At 43.2% G+C, this 27,918-nt stretch overlaps 2 protein-coding genes across 3 annotated transcripts in view; one reads left to right on the top strand and one right to left on the bottom strand.

Moving 5' to 3' along the window:
- The first annotated feature begins 795 nt into the window (after positions 1-795).
- Positions 796-8,708, top strand: LOC131560867 (5-hydroxytryptamine receptor 5B-like). The gene is made up of 2 exons (XM_058809860.1): positions 796-1,569; positions 8,376-8,708. The coding sequence occupies exons 1-2, from the start codon at positions 796-798 to the stop codon at positions 8,706-8,708; spliced, it is 1,107 nt and encodes a 368-aa protein (XP_058665843.1).
- A 5,005-nt stretch (positions 8,709-13,713) lies between these two features.
- The window catches only part of CCDC93 (coiled-coil domain containing 93), a 32,051-nt gene continuing 17,846 nt past the window's right edge, over positions 13,714-27,918 (bottom strand). Inside the window, exons 12-23 of one of the 2 annotated variants that reach the window (XR_009274990.1) lie at positions 27,712-27,828; positions 26,232-26,294; positions 25,978-26,051; positions 25,319-25,400; positions 24,888-24,959; positions 23,687-23,758; positions 23,307-23,415; positions 20,725-20,807; positions 17,701-17,738; positions 16,807-16,914; positions 16,036-16,149; positions 13,714-14,865 (exon numbers count right to left, since the gene is read on the bottom strand). Coding sequence is in view for 1 of the 2 variants with exons in the window: in XM_058809384.1 (XP_058665367.1) it covers positions 14,812-14,865; positions 16,036-16,149; positions 16,807-16,891; positions 17,701-17,738; positions 20,725-20,807; positions 23,307-23,415; positions 23,687-23,758; positions 24,888-24,959; positions 25,319-25,400; positions 25,978-26,051; positions 26,232-26,294; positions 27,712-27,828 (963 nt within the window). In the remaining variant the exon portion in view is untranslated. The remainder of the gene's footprint in view (positions 14,866-16,035; positions 16,150-16,806; positions 16,915-17,700; positions 17,739-20,724; positions 20,808-23,306; positions 23,416-23,686; positions 23,759-24,887; positions 24,960-25,318; positions 25,401-25,977; positions 26,052-26,231; positions 26,295-27,711; positions 27,829-27,918) is intronic. The other variant, XM_058809384.1, reaches the window with a different exon arrangement.

The raw sequence follows: 27,918 nt of genomic DNA, 5'->3' as shown, positions 1-27,918 counted from the left end.
GGGTCTGGAGAATCTCTTTTAAGAGGAGAGACTGTGAGAGCTGGGCCTGGTTAGTCTGGAGAAGACAGGATAGAGAGGGGATCTCATGTACATTAGGATCTCAAGGGCAGGTGCAAAGAGCATGGTGCCAGACTCTTTTCAGTGGTGCCCAGCGACACCACTGAAAAACTAAAACACAAGAAGTTAAACCTCAACATGAGGAAGAACTTCTTTACACTGAGGGCGGCAGTGCACTAAAAGCTGCCCAGGGATAGCGTGGAGTCTCCCTCTCCGGAGACATTCCCAACCTACCGGGACGCGTTCCTGCCCGAGGTGGCCCTGCCTGGGCAAGGCGGTGGGACGGGGTGATCCCCAGAGGTCCCTTGCACCCCAGCAGCTCGGATACCCCGGGAGCAGCGAGCGTCTCGCACCTCACGGCCGCGGGCAGCAGCCGGGGAGGCGCCCCCTCCCGCCCCACACGGCCCGGCCGCGCCGCCGCCCCTGAGGCGGCCGCTGGGGCGGGGCGGCAGCGGTGGTGCCGCCCGCACGCCCGCCCGCGCTGCCCATGCCGGAGCCTCGCCGTGCTTCCCTCCCTTCTCCAGCCTGCCTCCCTTCTCCAGCCGCCCGGGATGGGCGTGCGGAGCGGCGGGCGCGGGCGGGAGCCGCGGGCAGCGCTGGGGCGGCGGCACATGTGGGGCGGCCGCTGAGCGGAGCCGCGTCCCGGTGTGGGGCTGCCGCTCGCCGGCAGCGGGGCTGGGGACGGTGCCGGCGGCTTGGGAAGGGGCAGCGGTGAGGGGTCGAGCCCTGATCCCGGGCATGGCGGAGTCCCTGAGCCCCTGCTCCCCACGGGGCCAGTGCCAGCCCAGCATGGGCGCCAATACCTCGTCTGCCAACGTGGACGCCAACGCCTCCTCCTCGGTGGTGGGCGGCAGCGCGTGGAGGGGCCGGGAGCCCTTCTCCGTCTTCACCGTCCTCATCCTCACCCTGCTGGTGCTCCTGACCGTGGCCACCTTCCTCTGGAACCTGCTGGTGCTGGCGACCATCCTGCGAGTGAAGGCCTTCCACCGGGTGCCCCACAACCTGGTGGCCTCCACGGCGGTGTCGGACGTGCTGGTGGCGGCCCTGGTGATGCCGCTGAGCCTGGTGAAGGAACTGTCGGCCGGGCGGCGGTGGCGGCTGGGCCGGGAGCTGTGCCTCGTGTGGGTGTGCTTCGACATGCTGTGCTGCACGGCCAGCATCTGGAACGTGACGGCCATCGCCCTGGACCGCTACTGGTCCGTCACCCGGCAGCTGCAGTACACGCTGCTCGCCCGCCGCCGCATCTCCAACGTGATGATCGCTCTCACCTGGCTGCTGTCCGCCGCCATCTCCCTCGCCCCGCTGCTGGGCTGGGGCGAGACTTACAGCCCCGAGCAGGAGCGCTGCCAGCTCAGCCAGGAGCCGTCCTTCACCATCGTCTCCACGGGCGGCGCCTTCTACCTGCCCCTCTGCGTGGTGCTCTTCGTCTACTGGAAGATCTACAAGGCGTCCAAGTTGCACATGGGGGCCCGCAGGAGGAACGCCGTGCTGCCCCTGCCCGAGGCTGCCCAGGTAAGGCCGGGCAAGGGGAGGGAGCCCTCGCTGCTCCCTCGGGCTCTGCGCTCCTGCTTCTCCTCAGCTCCGGGCCTCGCCCCTGGTGAGGGGTTTTTTTCCATCCCCAATGGCGGGTTCGGCACAGCGAGAAGGCTGCGAGGTGCCCTGGGGCTCCCTGTGTGTTTGAGTTTGTCACGGACTGGACGCGAGCATCAATTACCCAGTCAAAAAGTGCAGCTCCTGGAGAAGAGCTTTGTTCTTATTTTTTCCTTGTGGGTTATAAGAGTAAGGGACAGGTGCACTCACTGCTAGTCGGGAGAGATGTTTGAAAATTGTCTCTTTGTTCTGAATTTGCCATTCCTTGCGTTTGGTTTTTTTTCCTCTTTATGTGGTGAGGGAAACCAAAGTTCTAGCAAAACCAAAAAAGCATTGGTTTGTCTAAAAAAAGATAAACAGATCTCCAGGTCTTGTACCAAGATAAATGCACATTTATCTACCAGCACAGACTTTGTGTGTCTGAATGCATTCTGGTAAGCAAATTAAGCACTATTCACAATATAAACTTATATATTGGTGTGCTTGGACTATTTTTCCTTGAATGCTGCTCACTGCATAGTGTTGAAACAATCAGCAATCGTTTCTGGTTTAAAATTACTTGCTTCATAACCATGTTCTTATCCCAAAGATTGCCTATAACCCTGCAGTGCCCTAGCTGTTTGGGAGGTCTCATTCATTTTGGGGATACACCTTGCTAACAGGAAAGCTGTGTCCCTTCAGAAGGGTTGGGGTTGGCTCCTTGTGCTCCATAAGTCAGGCTCTCTGCATGATGCTGCTGTCACCCATTCCATGCCTCCACAGTGCTTGGCTGTGTTCCCTGTAAACTTTCCCTGTTTTCTGTCACCCACTCTTGCTCTTAATCCTGCCAGTCTTTATGTTTTTGTGATTACATGTTGCACTTCCTAAGCCCAGTCCCTTCCCAGTAGCCAAAGATGAGCTGTGTGGATCTTAGAGATACCTACAGAGAACATTTTGTTCCATTGGGGTTAATCCTGCAGAGCCTCATCCCCTGCAAAATCCTATCTTTCATTTGGAGGCAAGGAAGCTCATTATGATGGTCACAAGTAAGAGTCTGTGGGTTGTGTCCCCAGTTAATTGCATAATTGCAGTGGCAATAATTGCATAATGCACTAGTAATTATGTGTGATTAGACTTGCAGATTTGGATCATTATGTCTTGAAGCTGCTTCTAATATATATTGATTTATGAAAGTATCTTCTATGAAAAAGCAAAAATTTTGTTAGAAAAGTAGAGAATGTCTTCTCTTGTGGCATTTTTTTCCCTACAATCTTCAGCCCCTAGTTCGCACCAAATTTCTTCCAAATTGTTTTAAGTACAATGCAAGTATTGCTTGGAGTTAATGTATAATCTCTTAAAGCACAAGAGCCAGCTGATTGTTTGTAGTGTGTTTGCATGCTCTGTCTTTTACATACACACATACCCATACAGTAGTAGATGTCTGGAATCTAAAATTCTGGGAAGTGAAATGAGCTGAGGCATTGCTGCTCGAGCCAGTGGAGAGACAACATCACATGACAGTTTCAGCAAGACGGGTTCTGGCTGCACAATGTCATGGTTCTGTCTGCAGGAGGCCCTGAGCTTGGCTGCCAGGTGAGTGCTTTTTGTAATGCAAGGGCTGGGGGCTGGTTTAGGCTGCACTGGCAAAAGGGCTCTGTCACAGTGAGCTACACAGCCATTTTGGGGGAGTTATTGCAATGCCAGCAGATGCTCCAGCCAGTAGGTCTTCTTTGTCATTGGTGTGATTGACATACCAACTGTGATTGACTTCTCCTGACAGTGATTCTTGAGTCTGTAATTGGTGTGTAGTGGCGACTTCCTCTGTTGTCCCAGCAGCTCCATTTGCTGACTTAAATTAAAAGACTTCTGTGATTCAGATGCAAACTTTACTCCTCTCCTGAAGCAAGAGCTCATGGGGCACACGTGTAATGAACTTGTGGATCAAGCAAGCTGGCATTCAGGATGCATTTCTTGTTTTCTTTCTAAATTAAGATGCTGAGATTTACTCACTGAGTGTTATCCTGATCTTTTTTAAGCTTGTGGTAGTAGGATCCATCACTTTCACAGGAAGAGTAGCAGTTCCCCAGTGAATTCTGGAGGGGAATCTTCACACACATCACTACTGTTCTTTGGCAAAACCCTGTTGTTTTTTAACATGCAAACACAAAGATAACATTGCCAAACTTTGCAGGGGTGATCAGGCTGTCAGCATCAGCTTTGTCCTCTCTGATGGGGCAAATTCTGCTCTGCTTCTCATGGTTTGCCCATCAGCTCATTCTGATTTTCCCATTCTTTCTCCCTTGATGTCTCTCCTCCCTCTACTTTCTTCCATCTCCATTCTCAGAGAATGCTCACCTGTCATGCTCACCCTGGCAGCGTTTTCCTTCTGTCACTGTGACTCTGGATGTGAATCCCCTCTGCATCTATGTCAGTCCTCACTCCAGGTTACCCTGCACCAGCTGATCTGAGGAATATTAGCAGGGAGTTTTTGGCAGACGATGCCCAAGGCTGGCAGTGCTTCCCAGTCTGGAGGTGAGCACTAACAGCAGTGATCCCTGCTGGGAGAGATGTCTGAGTTGCACTCAGGAATGAGCTGTCAGGTGGTGCTGGACTGGAACTGCACAGCAGGGCTGCACTTGGTGGCCTGAGCTACAACCAACTGGTTAATTCTGGTAAGTCTAAGGACAGAAAAGGTCTGAGCTCATAGCACTCAGGTGCTAGTAGGGGAATCTTGGAAAAACCAGTGCACCAAGTGGAGCAGTGAGGGTGATACCTTGATGTTTGTCAGCCAGCAGAGTCAGGCACCAAAGTGCTTATATATATATATATATATACACATATATATATATGGGCGTGTGTATATATTTAATGGTTTGGGGCTTTTTCATAGAGAAAGGGCATTCCTTTCAAACTGGGAGTTGGCATACATACCTTATGTTCTTACAGAGCTGCAGAATAGAATAGGTACAAAATAACTTTCCTGAGTCATTCTTTGGTTAAAATTTTACTTGTGTTTTTGAAAAATACTTTTCAAAACCTTTGAAAAAGTTCAGGTGAGGGAGATGGATGTGAAACATCTGAGATGCCTCTGGTTTTAGTGACAACTTGGTTTTTGGTTTCCTTTGAAATAAAATAATTGCCAAATTGGGATCCTAAATTAAGCTGGTGCTTTTAGAATTTTTTGCTTGCCGATTATGAAACTCCCTGAAAAGTGAATTCTGCAGGCAACACTGACGTGGGTGACCCTCATTAAAAACCTAGTGACATATCATCAGTGACAGAGAGCTATGCTCTGTCACACCTGGTTGACAGCAGGCAATAATTCTCTCTCTAAACAGTGCAATTGAAATAAATGAGACTGCTTGAAAAGCAGCAGATACTGCTGGATGGTTCCCTTTTAAATCAATGAAATCACTTGTGGCATCGGGATAGCCCAGCAAATTGGGGATGATGGGATCTGAATGTCTGCATTACTTACATGTAACAATTGCAAAATCAGTCTTAAATTTTCATGTGAAGAATTAAAAATCAAGTTCTGTTGATGATTGGTGAAGGTTTTGTTGGGTCTTTTTTATTTTGTCTTTGTTTTTTTTATTTCTGCCCTCTCAAAGTACTTATATAGTATATGAAAACATTAGGCATGATCCAAACCTTAGAGTTTTTTGAGAGTCCTTCCCCCTTTGGATAACATCAGGCCCCACAGCTCCAGAGGTGCTGTGTTGTTCTGCACCTTGGCCCATTCAGCTTCTCCAACTCACTTAACCAGTCAGGACAATGTGGGAGAAAAAAAAAACCAGATTCTCCTTTTCTGAAGGGATCTCAGACCTTTTATTTCTTATTTGTGCCTCTGCACAAGTAGAAGAGATGGGTCAGGAAACAAAGTTCAGCTGTCCAGAACAGGTGCAAAAAATGTCCAGAAAAGAGTGAGGGAGGAAGCAAAGTGGGGTGTGTAGTGATTTCCTAGGAGAAATACAGTTAGTCCTGCTTACAGCAGAAGAGAATCCTGAGAGAAAGCTGGTGTTCTTCTCCCTGTCAAACCAGCTGTTTGTCATGTTAGTGGAACATCCAAGACAGTGTAGACCTTTCTTTGTTTTGATCATTTATTTTGCATTTATCTTCTTGTGCTCTTGTTCAAAGAGCAGTAAGTGTGCCAGGGCTGCACTGAGGCAGTAAGGACCTTTGCTGCACCACACTGTGATAGGCAAAGCTCTACATTTGTGCTGCTAAGGCAGATTTGATTGATGTTTATCATTACTGTTGTTTTGTTATTGCAGGCCCTGCAGGTGCAGGACAGACACACACAGAGCACCTGCCACAAAGGATCAATAATAACAATCATTAAAGCTGTAAGGAACATTTTTAAATCAAGAGATTTTGTTAGAAGCTCCTTGGTGGCATGTTTTCTGTGACATTCTAGGAACACAGGAAATGGGAACATACAGCTCTAGGAACATGTATCCATTTAGGAATAGTAATTTGCTGGGGACAGACAAACAAGAGGCATTGAACTGTAATTGCTGATCAGTGTACAGAAGAATAAATTCTGGAACTACAACCAAACTCCTTTGTGACTGTAGAAGGATTTGTACTTGAGCTCATTTCCTTCATTTACTTTTTATTAGTCTCACAGAACAGCAGTTATCTCTGCAGTTCTCACAGCCCATTGTCCTGGAAATAGCTGATTTCACGAGTTCTGAACCAAATTCTGGCCTCAGAGGAGCAGTCCTTTCATGCCAGATATTTCCCTAGTGCTCCTGGAGCAGTGCCCAGGCAGATGGAAGGAAATCTGTGCCCGAGGCAGAGTGTGCTGCTAGACACTGAGAGCAGTGTGCAGCACTGCAGAGATGGCTCCAGCATTACCCAAGGCATCTCCATGGACTGCTCTGATTTACACTCTGTGACCACCTCTTCTGCTGTCACAGCCTGCCTGCTAGTGCTCATCAGTGCACCCAAAATGGGGGCACAGGTTCTGTACTTGTCCTTTGTTCTGTGTGCTATGGGGATAAAGGGCAGCTGTTGGGACTTACATTGGAAACTGGAGTCATGAGAAGCCTCTGGGGCTGGCACTGGCAACTGCAGATTTGATACAGTTAGAGCTGCATTTAGTTCTAGCAAGTAATTTACAAAACATACCATGATCTAATAATTTACAAAATGTACCATGATCTAGTTTCACTTGCTGTTTTGTTTTCAGAGGCCTGACCTAACAGCTGTAGAAGTTTTTATAAACTCCTCTTACTTCAGTAGGGGCTTGACCAGGCTGAAAATGCAGGCTTCATTGTGGAAAACACCTGAGGGCTGAGGTATCTTCTAGCAAAGGAAACAAAATAACCTTTTCTTACAATATGCAATTAAGTGATAAAGGGGTCACTGCTAGGAAATTCTGCAGTCAGAAGTCGTGAGAAGAATCTCTGATTTGATTTTGTGATTTGATGATGGCACACAGCAAGCTCCATCTTCTGAGCAAGAGTTGAAGGTTCCAAACTGTGCCTGAGAAGTCCTTTGTATGGCTGTTCCCAAGAGGCACTGAGGTAACTGCTCCTCAGGGCTCAGACATCATCTTTCAGGGTTGCTGTCACAGATTTGTCCTCGTGTCATACATCCATCCCTTTTTGCAGAGTGTGATTAAGGACGTGCAGAGCAAGTCCTTCTGCAGACAAATGGTGTGATCCTTGCTACATGAGGGGTGTCCCATTTTAATTGTCAGAACAGATGTGATTTTCATTTCCCTCCATTATTTGCCTGCGCCCATAATCTACTGCCCTTATGTTCTGCAGCCCTGGCTCGTGTCTGAGGGTGCAGACAGGGACATCCATCCTGAAGAGTGATTGTTCAGCCACTGCAGTGCTTCACTGTCTGAATTGCTGTGCTCATACTCACTACAGGCTCTCCTTCTGTTGCAGAGGTAGCACATGCATGTGCAATATGTAGCTAATATAACAGTGGCCCATATCTGGAGTGCCTGTGAATTACCACTCAGGCAAATTTTACAGCCTAAAGCTGTTGCTTTTATTGTACTCTCTTCATAACTGTAGTGCCTAGAAGAACTTTAATATCACAGACACTTCCATCTTCAGATTAAAATCTCTAAGGAGTGTCTTCATCTGGTCAGACTCAAAGCACACAAATAAATTCTGCCCAGAAGCTGTTTGCCCTCAGTGAGAGGAGTCAAGAAGCACAGAATTTCAGCCTGAAGTAGCTGAAATTTTTTCCTCTCTTGTATAACCTCTACTGAAGCCAGAGTTTGAACTGAAGGTCTATTGAAATGGTATTTTTCTGGCAATGGTGTACTTTTTGAGAAAGTACAGAATCACAGAATGGTTGGACTTGGGAGGGAGCTCTGGAGATGATCTGGTGCAAGCTCTGTTGAAGCAGTTCACTAGAGCAGCTCTGAAGGCCACGTGGCAGCATGAGTCCGGTGCAGGGATAGGCAGCAGACACAGGCCTTTGTTTGCCTGCCTTAACAACCTCATTTCCCCTAGGTTTGAAGGCATCTAAGACAATAAATTGAAAAAGAGTCCCACAACACACATGGTACCAGGTATTCTTTATTTAGCTTTGTTTGCAGCTACACTTGGCAGCTTTTCCATTGTAGTGAGTTTGGCACTCTGGGGCATTTCCTTTCTTTTAGCATGGAAGGAATGAAGTCCAGGCCTTTTGTGGTAGGTGCACAGATGTTGTGCTGTCATTTAAAAGAAATACTTCACTCAAACAGTCTTGGTAAGAAACTGTGTTTGCTTTTGTTTGAGGTGAAGGAAGCTTCGCTGGAACCACAGATGGTGTTTACAGCTCGTCGTGCAGCTATCACTTTCCAGACAGATGGAGAAACATGGAGAGAACAGAAAGAGAAAAAAGCAGCTCTGATGGTTGGCATCTTAATTGGAGTTTTTGTACTGTGCTGGATCCCTTTCTTCATCACAGAATTAATAAGTCCCCTCTGTTCCTGCAACATCCCGCCCATCTGGAAAAGCATCTTTCTTTGGCTTGGCTACTCAAATTCTTTCTTTAATCCTCTCATTTATACAGCATTTAACAAAAATTACAACAATGCCTTCAAGAACCTTTTTGTAAAGCAAAGATAAAAGGGGACGCAGAGGAGATTATTGCATAATAGAGAGATTTCTTGAGGGAAACATGCCTGTGATATGAACATTTGCCATGCACAAGAGCTACTTGAGGGGATTTAGGAGCGATGAAAAAGATGGAAGATGTCTGGATATAAACCTACTGAGAGTTTACAGTCTCCCCTTAGAAATACAGATGTGCTCCGCCAGTGTTTGGCAAGGAGGGTGGAAGCAGGGAATGCCTCCTGTCTGCTCTTCAATCAGCACAGGCTGAGTGAGGTGTGTGCGGTGCCGGGGCTGTCACACCCTGCACGGCTGTCACACCCAGCACAGCTGTCACACCCCGCACAGCTGTCACACCCAGTGGGGCTGTCACACCCTGCACGGCTGTCACACCCAGTGGGGCTGTCACACCCCGCACAGCTGTCACACCCTGCACGGCTGTCACACCCAGTGGGGCTGTCACACCCCGCACAGCTGTCACACCCCGCACAGCTGTCACACCCAGTGGGGCTGTCACACCCTGCATGGCTGTCACACCCAGCACAGCTGTCACACCCAGTGGGGCTGTCACACCCTGCACGGCTGTCACACCCAGCACAGCTGTCACACCCCGCACAGCTGTCACACCCCGCACAGCTGTCACACCCAGTGGGGCTGTCACACCCAGCACAGCTGTCACACCCCGCACGGCTGTCACACCCAGCACAGCTGTCACACCCCGCACGGCTGTCACACCCCGCACAGCTGTCACACCCAGCACAGCTGTCACACCCAGTGGGGCTGTCACACCCCGCATGGCTGTCACACCCAGCACAGCTGTCACACCCAGCACAGCTGTCACACCCAGTGGGGCTGTCACACCCAGCACAGCTGTCACACCCCGCACGGCTGTCACACCCAGCACGGCTGTCACACCCCGCACGGCTGTCACACCCGGCACAGCTGTCACACCCAGCAGGGCTGTCACACCCAGCACGGCTGTCACACCCCGCACGGCTGTCACACCCAGCACGGCTGTCACACCCAGCACGGCTGTCACACCCCGCACGGCTGTCAACCCAGAACGGCTGTCACACCCAGCACGGCTGTCACACCCCGCACGGCTGATCCCGCCCAGCACAGCTGATCCCGCCCAGCGCGGCTGTCACACCCAGCGCGGCTGTCACACCCAGCACAGCTGTCACACCCAGCACGACTGTCACACCCAGCACGGCTGTCACACCCAGCACGGCTGATCCCGCCCAGCCAGCCCCGGGGCCCTGCCGGAGCTCTCCTCATTAGCAAAGGCACCGTGGGCACTGCTAATTGAGCAGTACTGACATGTTGGTGATATGAACAGGATGCTGGATTCGGGTTTGAGATTTATTTGGGAGGGAATAAACATGCTGCGGTCAATCAGTCCTTGAGTTGATGTGAAATTAAAGAGGATGACCAGCTCAGAAACACAGCCTGGCAGGACTGAGGGGCTGTGTGCTCTGCAAGCAGCAGGGCTTGATGGGCAGACAGGGGTCAGCTGTGTCCCCTGGGCTTAAGTGAAACTTAAGAGGCAAGCCTAGAATTATTCAGAGCCCCTGAGAATGTGTTCTCACAGGAGGATCTAGTGAGGATTTTTCACTTGTGCTGTCCTCTCTCACTCTGCCAGGCTCAGACTCTCCCTGTTTTATGGAACCCAGGTGAGCTCAAGGTAGACACCAACACCTCCAAGTGAATGGGGGCCGTGTGCATGGTTATTTCATGCTGCCATAAAACTGAGCAGGCATCTGTGTTACAAACACCACACAGGGTGCTCAGTCACACCAGGTGTGCTGCAGCAATGTGTGGCTGCTTGGCAGTGGTGGGTGAGAGCCTGGGGCCCTGGCACCATCCATGTGCTCAGCACCCAACCTGGGTGAAGGCCACAATTTGTCAGCTGGCATCAACTTCCTCCTACTGTAACAAAGGCTTGATGCCATCAGGTGTAAGTGACTCCCCAAAACCCAGAGACTCAAACCTAAGCCTTAAATCATTTTCCCAAGATCTGACAAACATCCCTGACCCAACAATATATACAAAAATAATCTATTTCCTTGCATACTGCCAAGTCCATCTTGCTCCATATTTGTCTCTCTGGTGGGTTTTACTTCCTCCCCTGCTCTGAGTGGGAGAGCTGACACATCTCTGAGTATTTCTAGCATGGCCCAGAGTCCCAGGAAGCTGAAGGGAGCTTGGCTGCATGTCAGGAGCACAGGCAGTGCTGTACCTCACACCTGCAGTGCCGTGACAGTCCAGTGTGACCTGCTGTGCCCACAGCCACCTGTGTGTCTTGCATTCCTGCAGAGGATGCTTCTCTCCATTTCAGTGGGAATTCAGGAGTTTTAATTACCTAGAATTTCAAAGAGTTGTTAGACAGTGACTCAGACTTAAATGCTGATTTAAATAACTTTCCCTTGTGACTCTCAGCTTGCCTGCATATGGAGTGGCTACCATTCAAACTAGTGTTTGGAGGCTTAATTAAACCAGAAGGAAGGCACATATGTAAGAGACTGAATGTTACTAAAACCTGCAGCCTCATTCAGAGCCACTGACAAATTTTTCACATCAATTCATTTTTTTCATATAAGAGTCACTGCCCTAAAACTTTTAAAATCCAAACAGATGAAATGGAAGGAGGAAATGCAGAGGTCATCTGAGCTGGTGTTGAAAAGCATACAAATCTTCTGCATGTGTAACTCCTGAAGTTTCTAATAATCATGTTTTGGACAAATTTTAGTGCCTGTAGTCCCTGAGGCTGGTAAGCCAAGCCATCACTGTGACACAAATCCAGTGCCAGTGCTGGTGCCCTGGCCCATCCCAGTCTGGCTGCAGTGCTCTCCAGCTGCACATTCCAAGCTTCACTTCCAGGGGCAGCACAGGCTGTGCAGGCACTTCTGCCATGGCTCTGGAGCTTGGAGGACACCACAGAGCTGCAAGGCCCCTGTGCAGTTCCTGCAGCCACACATGCAGGGCACTGCTGCAGACACTGACCTGCAGCACAAGCAGCAGAGCAGCAGCAGGGCACTGGCACAGCTCTCCTCCTCCTCAAGGATGGATTTAGCTCCCTTAGGAGGCTGGGCCGGGCCTCTGGGATTGTGCTGTGAGGAGCTCTAAGGAAGCTCAGCAGGCAGTGCTGTGCCCAGCCAAGCATCTGTGGCAGCAGAGTTACAGTGTGGGCTCACACAGCCTGCCTCCCACACAGCCAGAGGCAACGAGAGGCAAGCAGAGCTTTCATTTCATTGCAGTGCCTTTAGAAAGCTCTCAACAAAATCAGCTTCCCACACTGCCTCTAAATGCAGACTGCATTTAGAAGAGTGGCAGCACAGATTCGGGGTTTAAAATTCTGGTTTTTATTCACAGCTTGCTGTGGGGCAAAGAAAATATTTATCAGTGGCTGCTGCCTAACCTGCTGCATGCTCCCATGTGAACTAAGATTAATGACAGTATCTTGACTATCCAAACAGAAAAAAAAACAACCCAAATATTCTAAAGGGACATCATTTGGCACAGCTTAGATGCTGTGTCTTTATTTCCTCAATACAAGCTGCCAATTTGAGTACACCAATCATCTCTGCTTGTAAGCAGTGGACTATTAGTTTTAAACTTTATTCCCTGACACTGAATTTGCTCTCAGAAAAATTTACTGGAGCCTATTGTTCAGCCGAAGGGCAGAGTTGCATCCTGCATCAGGTGCAATGTGGGAGCCCAGAATCTGCAGAAATGAAAGGGCTTTGGAAGATGAGTGTGAGCAGACAATGCTAATAACACTAACAAAGAAATTAGGTTTTGCTGCAAGTCCTGTAAATGTTACTTTACAAGCCTTACAAGGTAACAGCAAATGAGTTCAGGGCAAGACATTTTTCTTTCAACAAGGAAATCCAGCAATACAGAAGGAAAATTCTGAGAATTCCTTGCTTGCAACCAGCTGAGATGGAGAATTAAGGCAGATTCTCCTTGCTGTCAGTTCCTCCCCAGGTCTGAGGAGAAATGGCACCCAACACACAGAGCCTGTGCCAGAAAGCAAAAACAGCTGATGGAAGTGTTTTCACACCCTCACCTGCTCATTTCTTCTCCTTTTCACATGGGCCTCACACCAAAGGTTGTGGCCATCTGCCCTGGGCTCCATCTACACCAGACAGTGAGTTATGATCTGGACTCTGATTTATCCTTTGTGAGCAATAACTGCATTCTACAAACCTCAGATCTATATCTTAGTCAAAATCACACAAGCCCTAGTCAGAACAACAGATCTCACATTTTTATATTCCTTGTGGAAGTTTCCAGGTTACTGTGTTTGTAGCAGGTAAGTATAAATTTCAACATTATACTGAACAAATAAGGACATAATTTATTCTACATGCAAGTTCATTATTTACCCTACTATTTACCATACCTAGGAAATTTTGCTTGATGCTAAAAAGCAATTCTGATTAAAATGATAAATCCCAAATTGAAATGCCCATTCAAGTTAATTTTTTAGAGTTGCATAGTACACAAACACAGCATGACTTGAATTCCCAAGCAGGTCTCCTTGGTGCCAAAGCTGAGTTATTCAATTTACAAACTGGAATGAGCTTTCTATTGTTTTTATAGAGGGCAAAGTTTGTAGACAGATATAATGCCTCCTATATCAAAGCTGACTACAGAAATTCTGCAAGCAGCACTCAATGCAGGTTTCCTTCTTTGAAGGAAGGCTGAGTGTAAATTTTTCCTTCTTTGAAGGGACTTGGAATCTGATTTTGCCAGTCCTGGGCAGACTGACTTTTTGAACAGATCCAAGAGGAGCAGCCCAGCTCTATTCCCTCACTGACCAGTGTGGGGGAGCAAGGTCCCAGCTGGCTCAGTGGGAAGCTTCCCTTTCTGTTTGTGCTGAAGGAGCAGGACATCACAAACACAGTGACTCATTTAACTATGGACACAGTTCATCTTTTAATGCACTTGTGATTCAGGAGCCTGGGAAAGCTTCTGAGGCAAGTTCCACCTTAAAAACACAATATCAGAATGTCACTGGATTCCAAACATCCTTTATTTTATATCTGCTGCCATAGACAGTAATTGAACAGTGCTGTCATCAGTGTCAGTGGGAAAAGGAACATGGGTCTTCTTCTCCTGAAGATGTCATGTACATTAAGAAGCCAGTCCAAAATCCTGGAGTTAAGTACAAAAAGCAACTGTTTGAATTATAAAATACTGTATATACAGATATAAAAATGTCTCAGAAAGTGTCCCACAAAGTTTCTGAACTTTCAAGAGCAAGTCTTCAGCAGGGTAAGTAGGTTGTTGTCTTCAAAGGTGAGCATCAGTTCATTAGAGCAGAATGTCTCAATCTTTATCCTCCTATATTACAGGTGACAGACTCTGATTTTCATCCCAGCCAGGGATAACGTGGTGATCCTAGTATGAAGGTGTTTGTTTCCTGGAGCTATTAATTTAACAAGCACACTCTCTATATATAAAAATGAAATTTCAAAGAAATTTATACAACAGCTAGACTTTATAAAAATATAGATCTATAATTTTACACCAGGAATTATCCAAGGTAAGTTTTCATTTTCTTAGCCATTAGAAATTAATTGTTATCCTCTGGAACCCTATATATATGGCTAGAGTATAAACTAAACTAATGTGAAGTTATTAGCTGGAAAAGTGAGTTTGAAGGGTTTTTTTGGGCCAAAATTAACAAAGTACTGCATTCTGCAGTGCTCCTCCTGTGGGGTGGTGGACATACTACACAGTACATGTAAACTTATTCCAGAATTTTCACTTAATTCAGTGTTAAAACCCAAATAATAAAAAACTCCCACTGTCCTTACTGTAGGAAAAAAAAAAGCCCCAAACCCAAATAAATAAAATTAGACATTTCTATTTTGCTGTACTGTGTTAACTCTTTACTGTGTAGTGGAGGCAATAATGAATAGTACAGCCATGTGATGAGGGAATGTAAACTGAACACATACTGGAAAAACCAGACTTTTACAGCTGTGTGTATATATATTTTTTATATATATCTATATATATACATCTACATTGCAGTTATAACTGTCACCTCACAAAAGAGATTCAATGGACTGAACAGTCTTCTCTAAATTTCCCCAGCTGGAGCTCTTCAGGAAGAACTGGCTTTCAGCTTGGACAGCAGCATCTCATTCTTACGGCACTCCTGTTAACAGAGAGCAAACAAGTGAGGAGGAATTGCTCAAACTCTGCCATCTGTATCTCCACATCAACAGAAACAAACCCTTTCTTCCATTTTGAAACATCTCCACAATCCAAAGCAGCTTGGAGTGAGTGATGAGGTGAAGATAATATTGATTCATCCATAATATTATTCCAATGGCAATATATTGAATTTATGACATGCAAGCCAGAAGGAACACTGCTTGACCACCCACCTGAAGTTTCTGCATGTAGCTAAAGCAAATTCTGCTTTTTACTTATAAGTAAAATAAATCTGAAATGGGCATTACTTGTAGGTGATCTGGAACTTCTCAGGACAGTTTGCAAAAGAGTCAGTGCTCAGGGAACAACTCTCAGTCAGAAAATATATTCACACAAGTACACCTGTGTTCAGTACCACAACCATGACTTTTATTTTTAAGGGTAGCAGAGTTCAGCAGGAATTCCTTCACATGGCAATGGAAGAAAAATAGGTAAAAAACCTAACAATAAATCTACCTAAATTCTGCAAGTAGGATGTAAAATTCTGCATGTCAGAGTAGCTGAACAGCCCCTGTCATTCTGTCTGAAGCAGGAAGGAACTGTCTCAGAACAAAGCAGGAATAATTACACAAAGATGTTTTTCCTCGAACATATGAAGCCAAATGACAATTTTGCCTGCAGCATTCCTTTTCACTCATTCATTCTCATGGAGACAGCAAGTAACAGAAGCCCATCATGATTAAAAGCTTGGGAAAGGCTAAATCAATGAAGTGTTATACAGTGCTTTCACAATCATTAGGCAACAAGGCTGGTTCCTGAAGATTAATGACCAAGATCCTGCATTTCCTCCTCATTCACACACATTTCCACACTCCTCTTTGCTCCAATAACTAACTGCTCACAGACCTTCATGACATTCCACTTGAAAAACCTAAATACACCACTTGCTTGATAACCTCTCCCTGTAACATGGAGAGGTGCCAATCTAGCAGTGAAAGAACTCCCAGAATCAAATTCAGAGTCCAAGATTCACAAGGTGAAAATGACCAAGGTACATCATGAACATGGTGTGATAAGCATCACATCAGGAAATCTTGTGGATATGTTAATGCACAAGTACATCAAATAGGTCACAGAACATGACAGCTGAACATAGCAAAAGTGTTCTTACCTCTTTAAATTCTTTCACTGTTTTGAAGTAAAGCCTCTGTTTCTCTAGAAGCTCTAAGTATTCATCATTCAACTGGTCTCTTCTCATTTTGTTTTCCTGCTTTTTCTTTTCCATCTGTTGGTATGCAGGAAGGGTAAGAGATCAGATATATGGGATACACATGGACACAGTGCATAAGGAACAGCTATCTGTAACACACTAGGGGAGACAGATACTTCATAAATGATAGCCCTGGCTTGTGCTTGAAATGCAATGAACATTTAGGTCAGCTCTTAAAAATTAAGAGCCTAATGCTGAAGTCTCAGTACCAGTGGCATTGTAGGTGCAGCTGGGAACAGGGCACATGATGGTTGGGATTCTGAGGTGCTGCTGACCCTTTTCAGCAGCAGAAAGTTTCAATCAGCTCCCACAGTCAGAAACCGTGCCTGAGGTGCAGGTCTGACTGCACGCACACATTCCAAATGGAAGAGTTCTCACTGATTGCAGTGACATTCAGTTGTCTCAGGCATTTAAATCACTACAGTGCCAGTAATGAAGTTGAGGGATATAAGATTCCTGTCAGGATAGAGGTGTTACAACACCTTTGTCATACTCTATTCATTGACATTTAGTGGTGAGAAGTTTCTGATGCATGTGAAAAGAAATCATCCTTTTTAGTTGCTTGCCTAATTTGCACCTCATGTAATGGATAATAATTGTGCACAGAAAGATCCAAGAGGCTTTGCTGAGATAATTCCCAGGTTTTAGCAAAGAAAGTGAGGGGAGTCAGACCTTCATTCGATTCTGTTTGATGCCTTCTACAATCTGCTCCATCTGCCGCAAAAACTGCTCCCGAGATCCGGACGACGCCATGGCTCTGGAAAGGAGAAAATGGAACACCTGACAGGGATGTGGGACACTGGGTCTCAGCTGCTGCTGTCTTGCACATCCACCCATGTCCAAAGTTCTCATTGCTTAGTGTTCTGTGTAAAAATTCATCCTTTTAATCACTGGTACCACTGACACTAAAGCTGTTCAGCTACCAAAGAGATGGGCACAGAGATCAACTGCTAATAACTAATAAAACCATAGTTTTTTAAGCAAAGCCTCTGTTGTGAATAGTAAAAAGGTGACTAGAGGTCTAGGAGAACAGCAAATGCACAATTTCACATTGTAATAGGGAAAACCTAGAAGTCATTTTAGACCTTGAAATCATTAGAGAAAAATAAACACTGGCTGATTCACACACTGATCTTTGACCATGAACTTCCAAAGCACTAATTTTACACAGACTCCACAATATACCAAAATCTCCAAATACAGAGGTAGTTTATAATAAACATGTCTGAAATATGTCCAGTCTAATGTTTTGTACATAATGTAATAACCACAACTCCACTAAAAGGAGGAAAAGATTTAAATTAACTCCAGGAAAATTATGACTGAATTTCCACATCTAAAGAGTCAGATATTGAAAACATATGTTTGCTATAAAAGTTACGTAATTCCAAGTCCTTGATTCCCCAAACCGGCTTAAACAGAGTTAATAAACTATTCTATAAATCAGTTTATGACTATAAAATCTTCTAAGAAATTTTTTAGTCTCCATAACTGGTGCCCACTCCCATTTGTCCAACCAACTCTACCACTCTTTGAACTATTAGGAGATAAAGAACCATAACTTACTGGTGGAAGTTGTCGTGGATAGAATTCAGTAAGTTAACCTGTGAGTTGGAAAAAGAAAAGAAAATACAAATTTGTCTTTTCTGCACAGACAATAAGATGAATTTTATTTTTAAATAGATAATACCCTCAAAAGCAGACAGATCTACAAAAATCACCACGAGTTTTCTTTCAGAAGATAAACCACAATCCTTTTGATTTAGTAACGTCCATCCCACTGGTTGAATGACAGAAGTAGAAGTGCTGGACCACAACATATTTTTAATTTTACTGGCACTCAATTATAGCACTGAGAGTTTTCCAGCATGATGCCTTCCCAAACTAAAGCAATAAAGTAAAATGGACTGTACATGTGTTCAGCAGGTGTTGGAATTTGACATAAAAGCAGATGCTGGTCCAGTGTTCAGCAGTGACTGCTGACATGCGCACAAGCACGTCACAAATAAACAGGAAAAAACACTTTTGCCTTTGAGGTGGGAACAACTCAACACAATCTATTTCCACACAGGGCTCTGAAGACTCTCCAAGCAGTGCAGTGAATTCCTGCACTGCTTTCATTGTGCAGATGAGGTTTACAGATTCCCTACCAGCCAGGCACCATTACTCACTTTGTTATGTGTATTTTACTGGGTGCTAAAAGGTGAATTCATAAAAAGTACAGAATGGCATTTCAGAGGTGTGGCTTCTCTTACAAGCCAGTAGCATTGCACCCAATGAAGACAAAAATAAACATTTATAACATTTATTGCCAGGAATATTTTGCTGCTTGTATAAATTCCCCCAACTAATAAAACTATATGGAATACATCCTATGTAACTGCCTTTGATTTTTTTTCCTGTTTTTTACATATTGCCTAGAGCATTAAAATTCAACAACTGGAAATTAATGTGATCCTTTCTCTCAGCTTTGAATGCATCTTGCAAGTCTCCTGTGGTTAAGCCTTGCCAGCAGTTTCTCCTTTTGATGAGTACTTGAAGAGTTCTGCACTAAGCAAAGCCAAGGGCTGCAAACAGAATCACCTGCCCCACTGCCACAGAAAGCTGAACTCATCTCCTAAATCTAAAATCCTCCACCTGAAAGACAGAAATAAGCAGGCATGGCAGAATCTGCAGGTGTTCCTGACCTTCCCTTGGATAAATTCAAACAAATTCTGAACAGACTCCCAAGCAGCCAAGGTGCTTAAGAATTCCTGTAATTTACAGCAGTGAAAATATTGCATTACTCATCAATATTTGCCATGTTCACAGCCCTGCCTCAAGATACTTGAGCTAAGCCTGTGCTTGAGAACATAATTACAGTTTATACAGATATATATCTGTATATATACACATTCAAGCCAGGAAAAGTAGCCCTGCCCAGCAGTGCTGCACAACCATGGCATAGGAAGAGTGCGGATGTGTCACACTACAGTGAAATCAGCACACACACCCCAAAATTGAAAGACATTATGAAAAAGTTACTTTTAAAGCCTTTTAAAAAATGCATCTTTCTCAAAATAGGGTTAAATATGAGCCATGATCACAGAGACCTTTCATGACAGAATTAAAACCCTCATAGCCAAAATTCAACTGTACAACAATTCTTACTATTGTTTTAAAGCAATGATGCTCAGTGTGTTTTACAAAAGGGCTGGTGTGGGGAGGAAAAAGGGGAAAAATCTCCCCAAAACCCAGGAACAAGAAAAAGTAAAAGCATATTCCAGAAATCTTTGTGAAGCACAGATGCCAAAGACATGTTTTATACATTATTAGACAATATTTAATTGCTGAAAACTTGGGTCTAGTATTAAATGCATCTCAAGGAAATCTCAATGAGATTACACATTTAACTAAGTTATGATGGCATCAGAAGACATTCAGCATTCCCCCTGTGAACCCCAAAGACATTGAATTATTTTGGCAAGAGTAGTCCCAGTTTATACAACAGTGAAGTAAATCTGTTCTATATTCTGTTTCTCTGTTCTCTATAATCTACTTTTTATGCCCCATTCCAAGACTAGTCTCTCTATAATTTTTAAATTTTCAGGTTTACCCTCAAAAAAACACCCCAAAAATAAAACAAAACCCCCAACAAATAAGTCTGTACTAAATACTAATGTAGGGGAGAAATTAAAGTAATGTTAAATAATATAGTTTGTACTTCATACATTTTTAAGAATATGGTATAGGACTGTTCTGAATGGAAAAATGAAAACTACCTAAACATGGATTAGAATCAGCTGCTTAAGGGAAGGAAATGGTTGCTCATGATCTCCAAAACAGGATGTGAAAGGACACTGAAAAAGGGTCTTTACATAGTCAGAAATTAGACCACTGCTTGTCTCACAAACTAAAGAAATATATCTAAATAATGCAAAACTCACTGTCTGTTCTTATTTTATTAGAATAAACAGAGAAACCTGAGCTATCAAAACATTTTGTATTTTAAAAGTCATAATTTTTATTTATACTCTTGTTTCCTCCTATTTCTCCATCTTTACTGAAATCAGACACGTGTCATTACAAAAAAGAAGACTGAAATTGCTCAGTTATGCCCAAGAAAGAAGTGAACACTACATAGATGGGAGAGAGGAGGGGGAAAAAACCATTCTTTCATGAAAACTACTCTTCTGACCCAGTGAAATCACCAGCAAATAAAGTGTAGGCAGCTCAGACCCTGAGAACTAAATCTGATGCTGCTGACAGCAGCTGGAATTTGCTCTCCAAAGTTACTGACTGTGGTCTGGGTTCATACTAAAAGGTATTGACTAAAAAGAGAGGAAAGGGTAATTCGGTGCTATGATTGCAGAGATACTTGCTGATAAATGCTATTCATGTTTCAAGAGCACAGTGAGTGTTTAAACATGCTGTACTAACAGCAATTCTTTTACAACACAGACCATTGCCCCTCCAAGACTACAAATATTCTTATGATTCTGTTGTTCCATTTTTGTTTACAAAGACCAGTAAGTCTGCTCTGACAGAAAAACTTTTTCTTTCCTTCCCCACAGACTGAATACTTGGAAAATAGTAATAACATTTTCTTACCTCCTTTTCCAAATATACTTTCTTATCATCCAGTGTATTATAAAGAGTAAAAAACTGCTTGGTTTCTTTGTGAGTTGCTGAGACTGCAAACAAAAAATAAGAGGGTAGAATAATAAAAGAATATGAGGTAAAATGGAATCTGTAAAAATACTCTGTAGGCTTTCTATAACATATTTTCCACTATCAATAATGGAACACAGTCACTAATGTACATGCAGAGGGAACATCCTCCCAGAGTTTCTCTCAGCAGGGCTCCAGCTTTCATCTCTTAGAGGAACAACACAGCTCAGAGTCTAAATTAAGGCCCAACTGCTGGCAGCCCTTTCTGCCAGCCCATGGTGGCACCAGCAGCTGCCTGCCTGTGCTGTGCCCTGACACCACCAGGCAGCTGTGCTGCTCACAGAGGCCTTGCCTGGGCTGTTGGAGGGGCACAGGCTCAGCAGGGACAGGGAAGAGCAGATAATCTTGGTAGGACTGTGTGGGGAAAAAGTGCATTAGACTATAAATGTCAAGCTACACATGTGCAAGATGCCCAACAAAGCTTTTGCTGTTTTAAAGTTTTTTTATTTTCTTCATAATCTATGCGTGGTGATAGAATTAAATAATATTTTCTGGTTTAGGTGGTTACAGCAGATATTGGTCAGAGCTCAGCTGGGAAGGTAAGGCTCAGACATGCCTTCCCTTTGGGTCTACAAGATGATACTCAAATCTGCTGAGTCTTACTCTAGCCTTTAGTTCTTCAATGCCTGAGGAAATCCAATATATTTGTGACTCCCAAGGAAAGAGTTCAACAGGCAGCAAAAGTAATTCTGGCTAGAAAGCACAAGCTGGAAAAAATGTATGGGTTAAAAATGATAAACCTCAGTGAAATCTTACTCATTAGCCTGGGATTTGCAGAACTGCTGCCAAATGAAAGAGGCCTTTCCCAAACTATTTCCTTCATGCACCTCCTTCTGCTCTTCCAGCAGCTCTGGTAGTCACAAGTCTTTCATGAGTGGATTCCACAAAACAACTCAGAAAACCTTTCAATATTTCACCTATGTTGGAAAGTTGTGCCAACTTATGGAGCCTTATGGGCACACACCAGAACCCAAGCAGGGTAAAACAAAGGGGAAGAAGAAGAGGGAACCAATTGGCTCTTTGATTCTCTTACACATTTTCAATGGAAGAGGCTCAGTTAGGTCAAAACCAAAACACTGAATATAGCTGAAAAGGATTCTGGTGCAAAAATCACAAAATCACAATGGTTTGAGGTTAGTGCTGAAGATTGTCCTGTCTAACCCCTTGAAGCAAAGTTAAAAAAATCCATGTTTTGGCAACTGAAGGTCACCTGAATCTGGCTAAGGGAAAAGCCTCTAAGTACCTCTAAAAATACAACAATGCACAGAAAAACTGGCTAGAGATTTCCAGCTCATTTCTCTAGAAGCTTAGCCTGTGCAGTCCAGGTTCCCAGCCATGACTGAGCAGTGTGTTATCCTGAGATACTACTCACACTTGGTACTTTAGAAAACAAAGTCCCATAAAAGCATCTTAAATCCACCCCCAAAGCTGCCCAAGTCTCTTTGATGCTAATCTCTCAGTACTTCAGATATAAAGGAAGCTCCATCTTTTGAGCAGGTAGCTGTGACCAGACATGACAGAGAATGGGCAGAAAATTTAAGGAAAAAGAACAAAACTCTTTATAGCTGGACTGGATTAAATAAACTGCATGGCACAGCAAAGGGGGGAAGAAGCACTGGACTTGTACTCACATCCATTCCATGTGTTTGCACAATACCCGCGGAGGACAGCACAGAACTGTGCCACTGGAGATACCTCACCAGGGCAGGGGATTTGGATCCCACTCAGATAACCAGTTTGGAATTGCCCACCCTTCCAGAGCTTGCTTCACACATTTATTTAATAAATGCTGAATATCTCTGAATCATTAGCTAGGTTTTCTTATGCTAACACACAAGTTAGTTAAATATACACCAGTAAGCATACTGGTCTGTTATCAGTTTAGTGGAACAACTTTAAAATTTTATTCCATTTGTACCTTTTCCAATTTTATAATTTCTGATCATAACAGTTAAAGACAATTTGTATTCTGCTTCTACCAAGATATAGCAGGATTGTGTTAATTAAAAATGAAAGAAGTCAATTCCCTCAAGAAACTGTTTTTACTTGATAGTTCTTGACATAGTTTGGTTCAGAACCAGTTATGCCATGTCAGTGGAAACAATAAAAGCAATCTAATGATAAGGCAAATTAATTAAACACGATTCAACCTCACAGCAACCTCATTTGTAAATGGTGAATTAAGGAGTTTCAGAACATACTGGCTATTAACCTAAATGACAGAACCTGCTGCAGACAAAATTTAGCCCAGAGATCTTGTGCATCAAGTTTCACCCTCAGGAGGAGTCTTAAAGCCCAGCTTATAAAACCTCAAAAATATGATGTGTAACATGAACACCAAAAACCTTTAAAATACCACCAAATTGGCAGGTGCTGTTGTTACATGCCATATGCTTAAAATGCAACTGCCCTCCTTTCAGGGCTTTAGCCTTCAGCAGGATGGTCCTGCTTGATATACATACCCTGACTGTAAAGTTCAATAAATCTCTTCTGATACTGTGTGAGCTCAGCTCGGCTGGGTACTTCATCAATCCTGCGCTGTAAAATGGCTATTTCTCTGTTTCTTCGTGCCTGAATAGAAAGTTAGGAGGGGAGAAAACAAAGCCTCTTCTTGTTCTCTTCTTAAAATGGATGAAGCCCCCCCAGCAATACTTTGTCATTAAATAATTGATTTTAAAAACAAAAAGCTTTGGCTGAGGATCAATTTATTGTTTTCTTTTTGCAATTGATTTGTGACAGAAACAATTGTTAAAATTAGCACAACAAGACAATGTATTAGAAATTCCAAGATAAGACAAACATCAGCAATTTTACACAAGTAAGGACACAAAGAGTAACTCACCAGTAGCAGGCGGATCTTTTGAAGTTTCTCTTTCTCAGCTTTGTATTGCTGTTCTATAATCTTATTTGGCTCCTGGAAGTTGAGAACCCAAAACAATTGTGTATTACAGTAGCATACGAGAACTGCAGTGCAAAAATGGGCAGATTTGGTTTGTTTTCTGGTTTTGCCTATCTTTGGCTCCCACAATAACACCACCATTCATTGTTTGGGGGTTTTTAGAATAACAGTTCATTATCTGTATTAAAAGCCTGACATCATTTACTCTAAACAAGGACATTTAAATGATTTTTAACTTTTGATATTTCAGTTTTTAAGAGTTATCAATAGCTTTTGCACTGCTTTACAACAGTCACACTTCAGATGAAGATACAAATCCAAAGACTGTCAGTACCCCTTGTCTGAGTGTTTATACTTTGATTCAGCGGTGGCGTTAAGAATAAACAAGGCACCTGAACAGAACATAAAGCCTCTGACGTGTTCTAAACTTCCTGCAGTGTGGGCTTCTAAGTTTGAAGATCCAGTAAACTATGTTAGATAGGTTTTTTTCCTTGCTGAAAAATTTAAGATTTCAGTTTGCACTTTAATTTTTTTCATGCTGTGTTGAAGAGGACAGCAGCATCATGGAAGTTGTAATCTGCCTTGTTCCAGAGGTAAGAATGCATCAAATGTTTACCCACTGAAAATAAAGTCATTGAAGCTTTTCCTTTTCTGTTCATTCATTATTCATTGCCATCAGTCTGGATGCACTTGTGTTAAAGTCTAACTTCTGACAGCTGCTCACTGCATGCAGTGCACCGAGGCACTGAAAGCTCGTGCTTTCACCCTTCAGATAACCCCACTTCTAAGAAAAAACAACCAAACCAAACATTCTTTCTGAGGAAGACATGTTTCTGTCAGAGATATGCACAGCTTTTAGCACAACACCCAGAGATTCTTCTCTGGTACTACAGAGAAAGAAGTAAAAGGCACAAAAGCATCTACAAGCAGAGCCCCATGGATTCTGCAAAAAGAACAGATAATGCTGTTGCTGCTCGCACACTCCTGTATTCTAGGATTATTAGCCTGAACTGTGGCTTTACAGAGCTTTTTAAATATTCCAGCAGATACTGTAAGGCTTACAAGAATGTCCCAGAAATCAGAAAGACTTAAACAAACATTCCAAAATGCAATTTGAAAATAAGAACTTAGGCTTTTGCTTTACCTGTTCCTCCCCATCTTCCGCTGCTTCGGCTTTCAGAGTCTCAATATCTTGTTGTAGTCTCTCCATTTCTTCCTTTAAAACAAACAAAAGCTGATTTTTTTTAACTGAGACCTCTTATCTTAAGAGATATGAGGGAAGGATCTTGACAACACAACTTCTAAAAAAATTTCAGAGCTGACCATACACATATTTAAATTTGGAAGAATAAACAGCATTTCCTGCTTCAGGATATCAAGGAAGGCCACACCAGCTCAGATTCCTCCTCACTCCTCCCTGCTCCAGGGGTGCTAATATTCAATATAAACCTGGAGTGAGCAGTACCTGGGGGGTGGGACAGATGACAGACAAGGACACACAGCACAACAACACACCAGGAAAGTGCTTATTTACAAAGTTTTAAATGAATCCTTCTAGAAGACACTGGAACTTACCCTACAATGTGCTTTGAACTCTTGCTCCTGGCTCTTCAGGTTTTCATTCATGGCCACCAGTGCTCTCAGACTCTGTAATATGCTAAATTTGAAGATCCAGTAAACTATGTTAGATTTTTAGTTTCTAATTTAAACAGATGGAGAATTAATATACATTAAAACAAGCTTAGTTCTAAATAAATTTACAATAAAACCTGGGTAAATTAAAACCCCAAATATCAGCACTGATATACCAAGGTCAAAATAAAGGTGGAGTGTTACATTGAATATTCTGATGGCTTTGTTATGTTTTAACCTCATTACTGTGAAAGTTTTGAGAGACTTCCATTTCATTTATGTGAGATGAAGGCTTCAAATATGAACAAAATAAATCAAGAAGGCCTCATCTACTTGTCAGATGTGTCTAGGGTACCTCTGCTTTAAACACCTACAATTATTTTGAACTACAGACTGACACTTTTCATTCTGACTGAATCCTATTGCAATGTTTCCCTGTCTCTGGAAAGCAAGCTGGAGAATAATTTTATTTTTATAAAAATAAATTTATTTTATTTAAATGTTAGCTATTTGTTAAGGTTGAAAAACCAAGAATCATTGAATGATTCATTTTAAAACCATTATTTTTCAGAATTTCAAAGGTAACAAAGGAAGAAACTTACCTAGAATCTGCTTGGGATTCTATTGTTTCTAAGGCTGCCAATTCCTTGTCCAGCTTTTCACTGTAACTCTTAACCTAAGGGTTACAATTAATAATAAATTGATACTTAATTGATTAATAATAAATTGACTTTCCTACACCATGAGATCAGTGAGTTAAGCTTGCAAACACCTTCAGTGTTTAATACATCCCTTCACAAACAGAATTTCTCAAAAAATTTCAGCTACAAACAGCACAGAAAAAACTAAAGATTACCTCTGTTAATGTCTCTTTTGCTTTGGTACATTTTTCCTGCAGATCAGCATATTTAGCTTGCAACTGTTACAAAAGAGAAAAAAATAAAAGAGTTGGATTCTATATTCACACTAATTACACCTGTAATGGAGAACAGAGAATATTTGAGCTGTTCATAATGGTTGTCTGTCAAACAGCAGGCCAAGCATAACAAACACTGTCTTTTCTTGTCAGCTACTCTTGCAACTGATTGCAAGAATTCTGACTGAATATTTAATTACTAATAGCAAACATTTACCACCTGATCCTTTAGGTCCATGAAGTCCCAGAATAAACAACAGCTTTTCCAAATTAGAGGCCAACAGAATTGGACAGAATCTCTGCTAAACTGCTCAAACTTTTCTAGCCTGGCTGTACTGGCCTAGTTTCACACCAAGCTAAGAATGAGTCCCATTTTATACTTCTCCAAATAAGTCAGGGCAATTCAAGACTTGCACAGAAGCACCATGGCACCAAACTACAGACACTGCCACACCAAATAACCAAGCTGCTTTATGGTTCTCTTCTGTGTAACTATGGAAAGTCTAATAAGGCAGTGAGCAAAATGTGTATTATAAACAAATATTAGACATTTCACGTGTCAATTAATTTACAGAAGCTAATTTTAGAAGAACATCCTTCTTTAAATTCCCTATGATTTAAGGTAAGATTGCAAATAGTAAAACAAAAACAGGACATGGTTTACAAAAGTGGAGCAAAAGTGAGCAAACAAAAAATGCACATGTAGCTCAGTTCCACTTCCTTTCATGCTATTTTAGTGTGCTGTTCACAACACACAGCTGTGACTTAATGCTCCACTCTTCCCTTTCCAAATTTATAAACATAAAGCTTTTTAATTGTTTTTCATATTTTTTAGCAATAGTTCACCAACAAATTTTACTCTAACTAAAAAATTTTAAGTCTCCAGTCCACATCTCATGAAAACTGACATGAATTTTTAGTTTTGAGAAATCTTGCCAAAACTTACTGCAGTATTGAAGCCAGAACTCCATAAATATTTCTTAAAAGACATTGTTCTTGACTGTCACTGATTTCAAAAGCTGCTTTTGGCAAGTGGTAAATGAAATTCAGCCAGGAAATTCTTACTTTAGTAAAGTGATAAAAGGATTATATTTGGCTTACAGCTGTCAGTACATTTTTTCCCCATATAAAAACAGCACTGAGATTGTTATGTACTGAAAACAAGCTGCACAGAATTAAAGGGCCCTCAGCATTCAAAATGGTAAAATCATGGTTCTTCCCAAAATTAAGGCTGAGCTAACTGCCCCCAGGAACACAGCCTGCTCTCACAATCCAAGGACAATGCAAGCAGAGGAATCAGTGTTCAGCATGACAAATTGCTGGTGCAGAAGACACCTTGCAGGTATTTTCTGGATGGCAAAAACTTTGTGATCAACCTCTTTATCAATGTTTTCTTCTTTACTACACACACAATACTTACCTCTTCGAGGAGTTTGGTTTTCTGCAAGATCTGCTTGTTGAGAGATGCCACCTTCCTTCTGTGTTGCTGGGCAGCTCCAAGCCTTTCTGGTCTCTCCTCAGCAGAAAGCTCAGATTGCTGAAAAACAAGAACAACAGCCTTTTGGACCCCACAGCATTGTTTTCTGATTCTTCAGAAGCTCAGGAAATACCAAAGTGGGACACACCT

Source organism: Ammospiza caudacuta, chromosome 8, assembly GCF_027887145.1.
Source record: "Ammospiza caudacuta isolate bAmmCau1 chromosome 8, bAmmCau1.pri, whole genome shotgun sequence".
In the NCBI taxonomy this organism is placed as follows: Eukaryota; Metazoa; Chordata; class Aves; order Passeriformes; family Passerellidae; genus Ammospiza; species Ammospiza caudacuta.
Note: the sequence above shows the minus strand (reverse complement) of the source record. Positions and strands in the feature narration are given on the sequence as shown.

Excerpts from the sequence above, each read along its gene's own strand:
- LOC131560867 (XM_058809860.1), top strand. The coding sequence starts at position 796 with ATGGCGGAGTCCCTGAGCCCCTGCTCCCCACGGGGCCAGTGCCAGCCC. Across the intron at positions 1,570-8,375 it reads CCCTGCCCGAGGCTGCCCAG|GTGAAGGAAGCTTCGCTGGA; the intron begins GTAAGGCCGGGC and ends CTTTTGTTTGAG.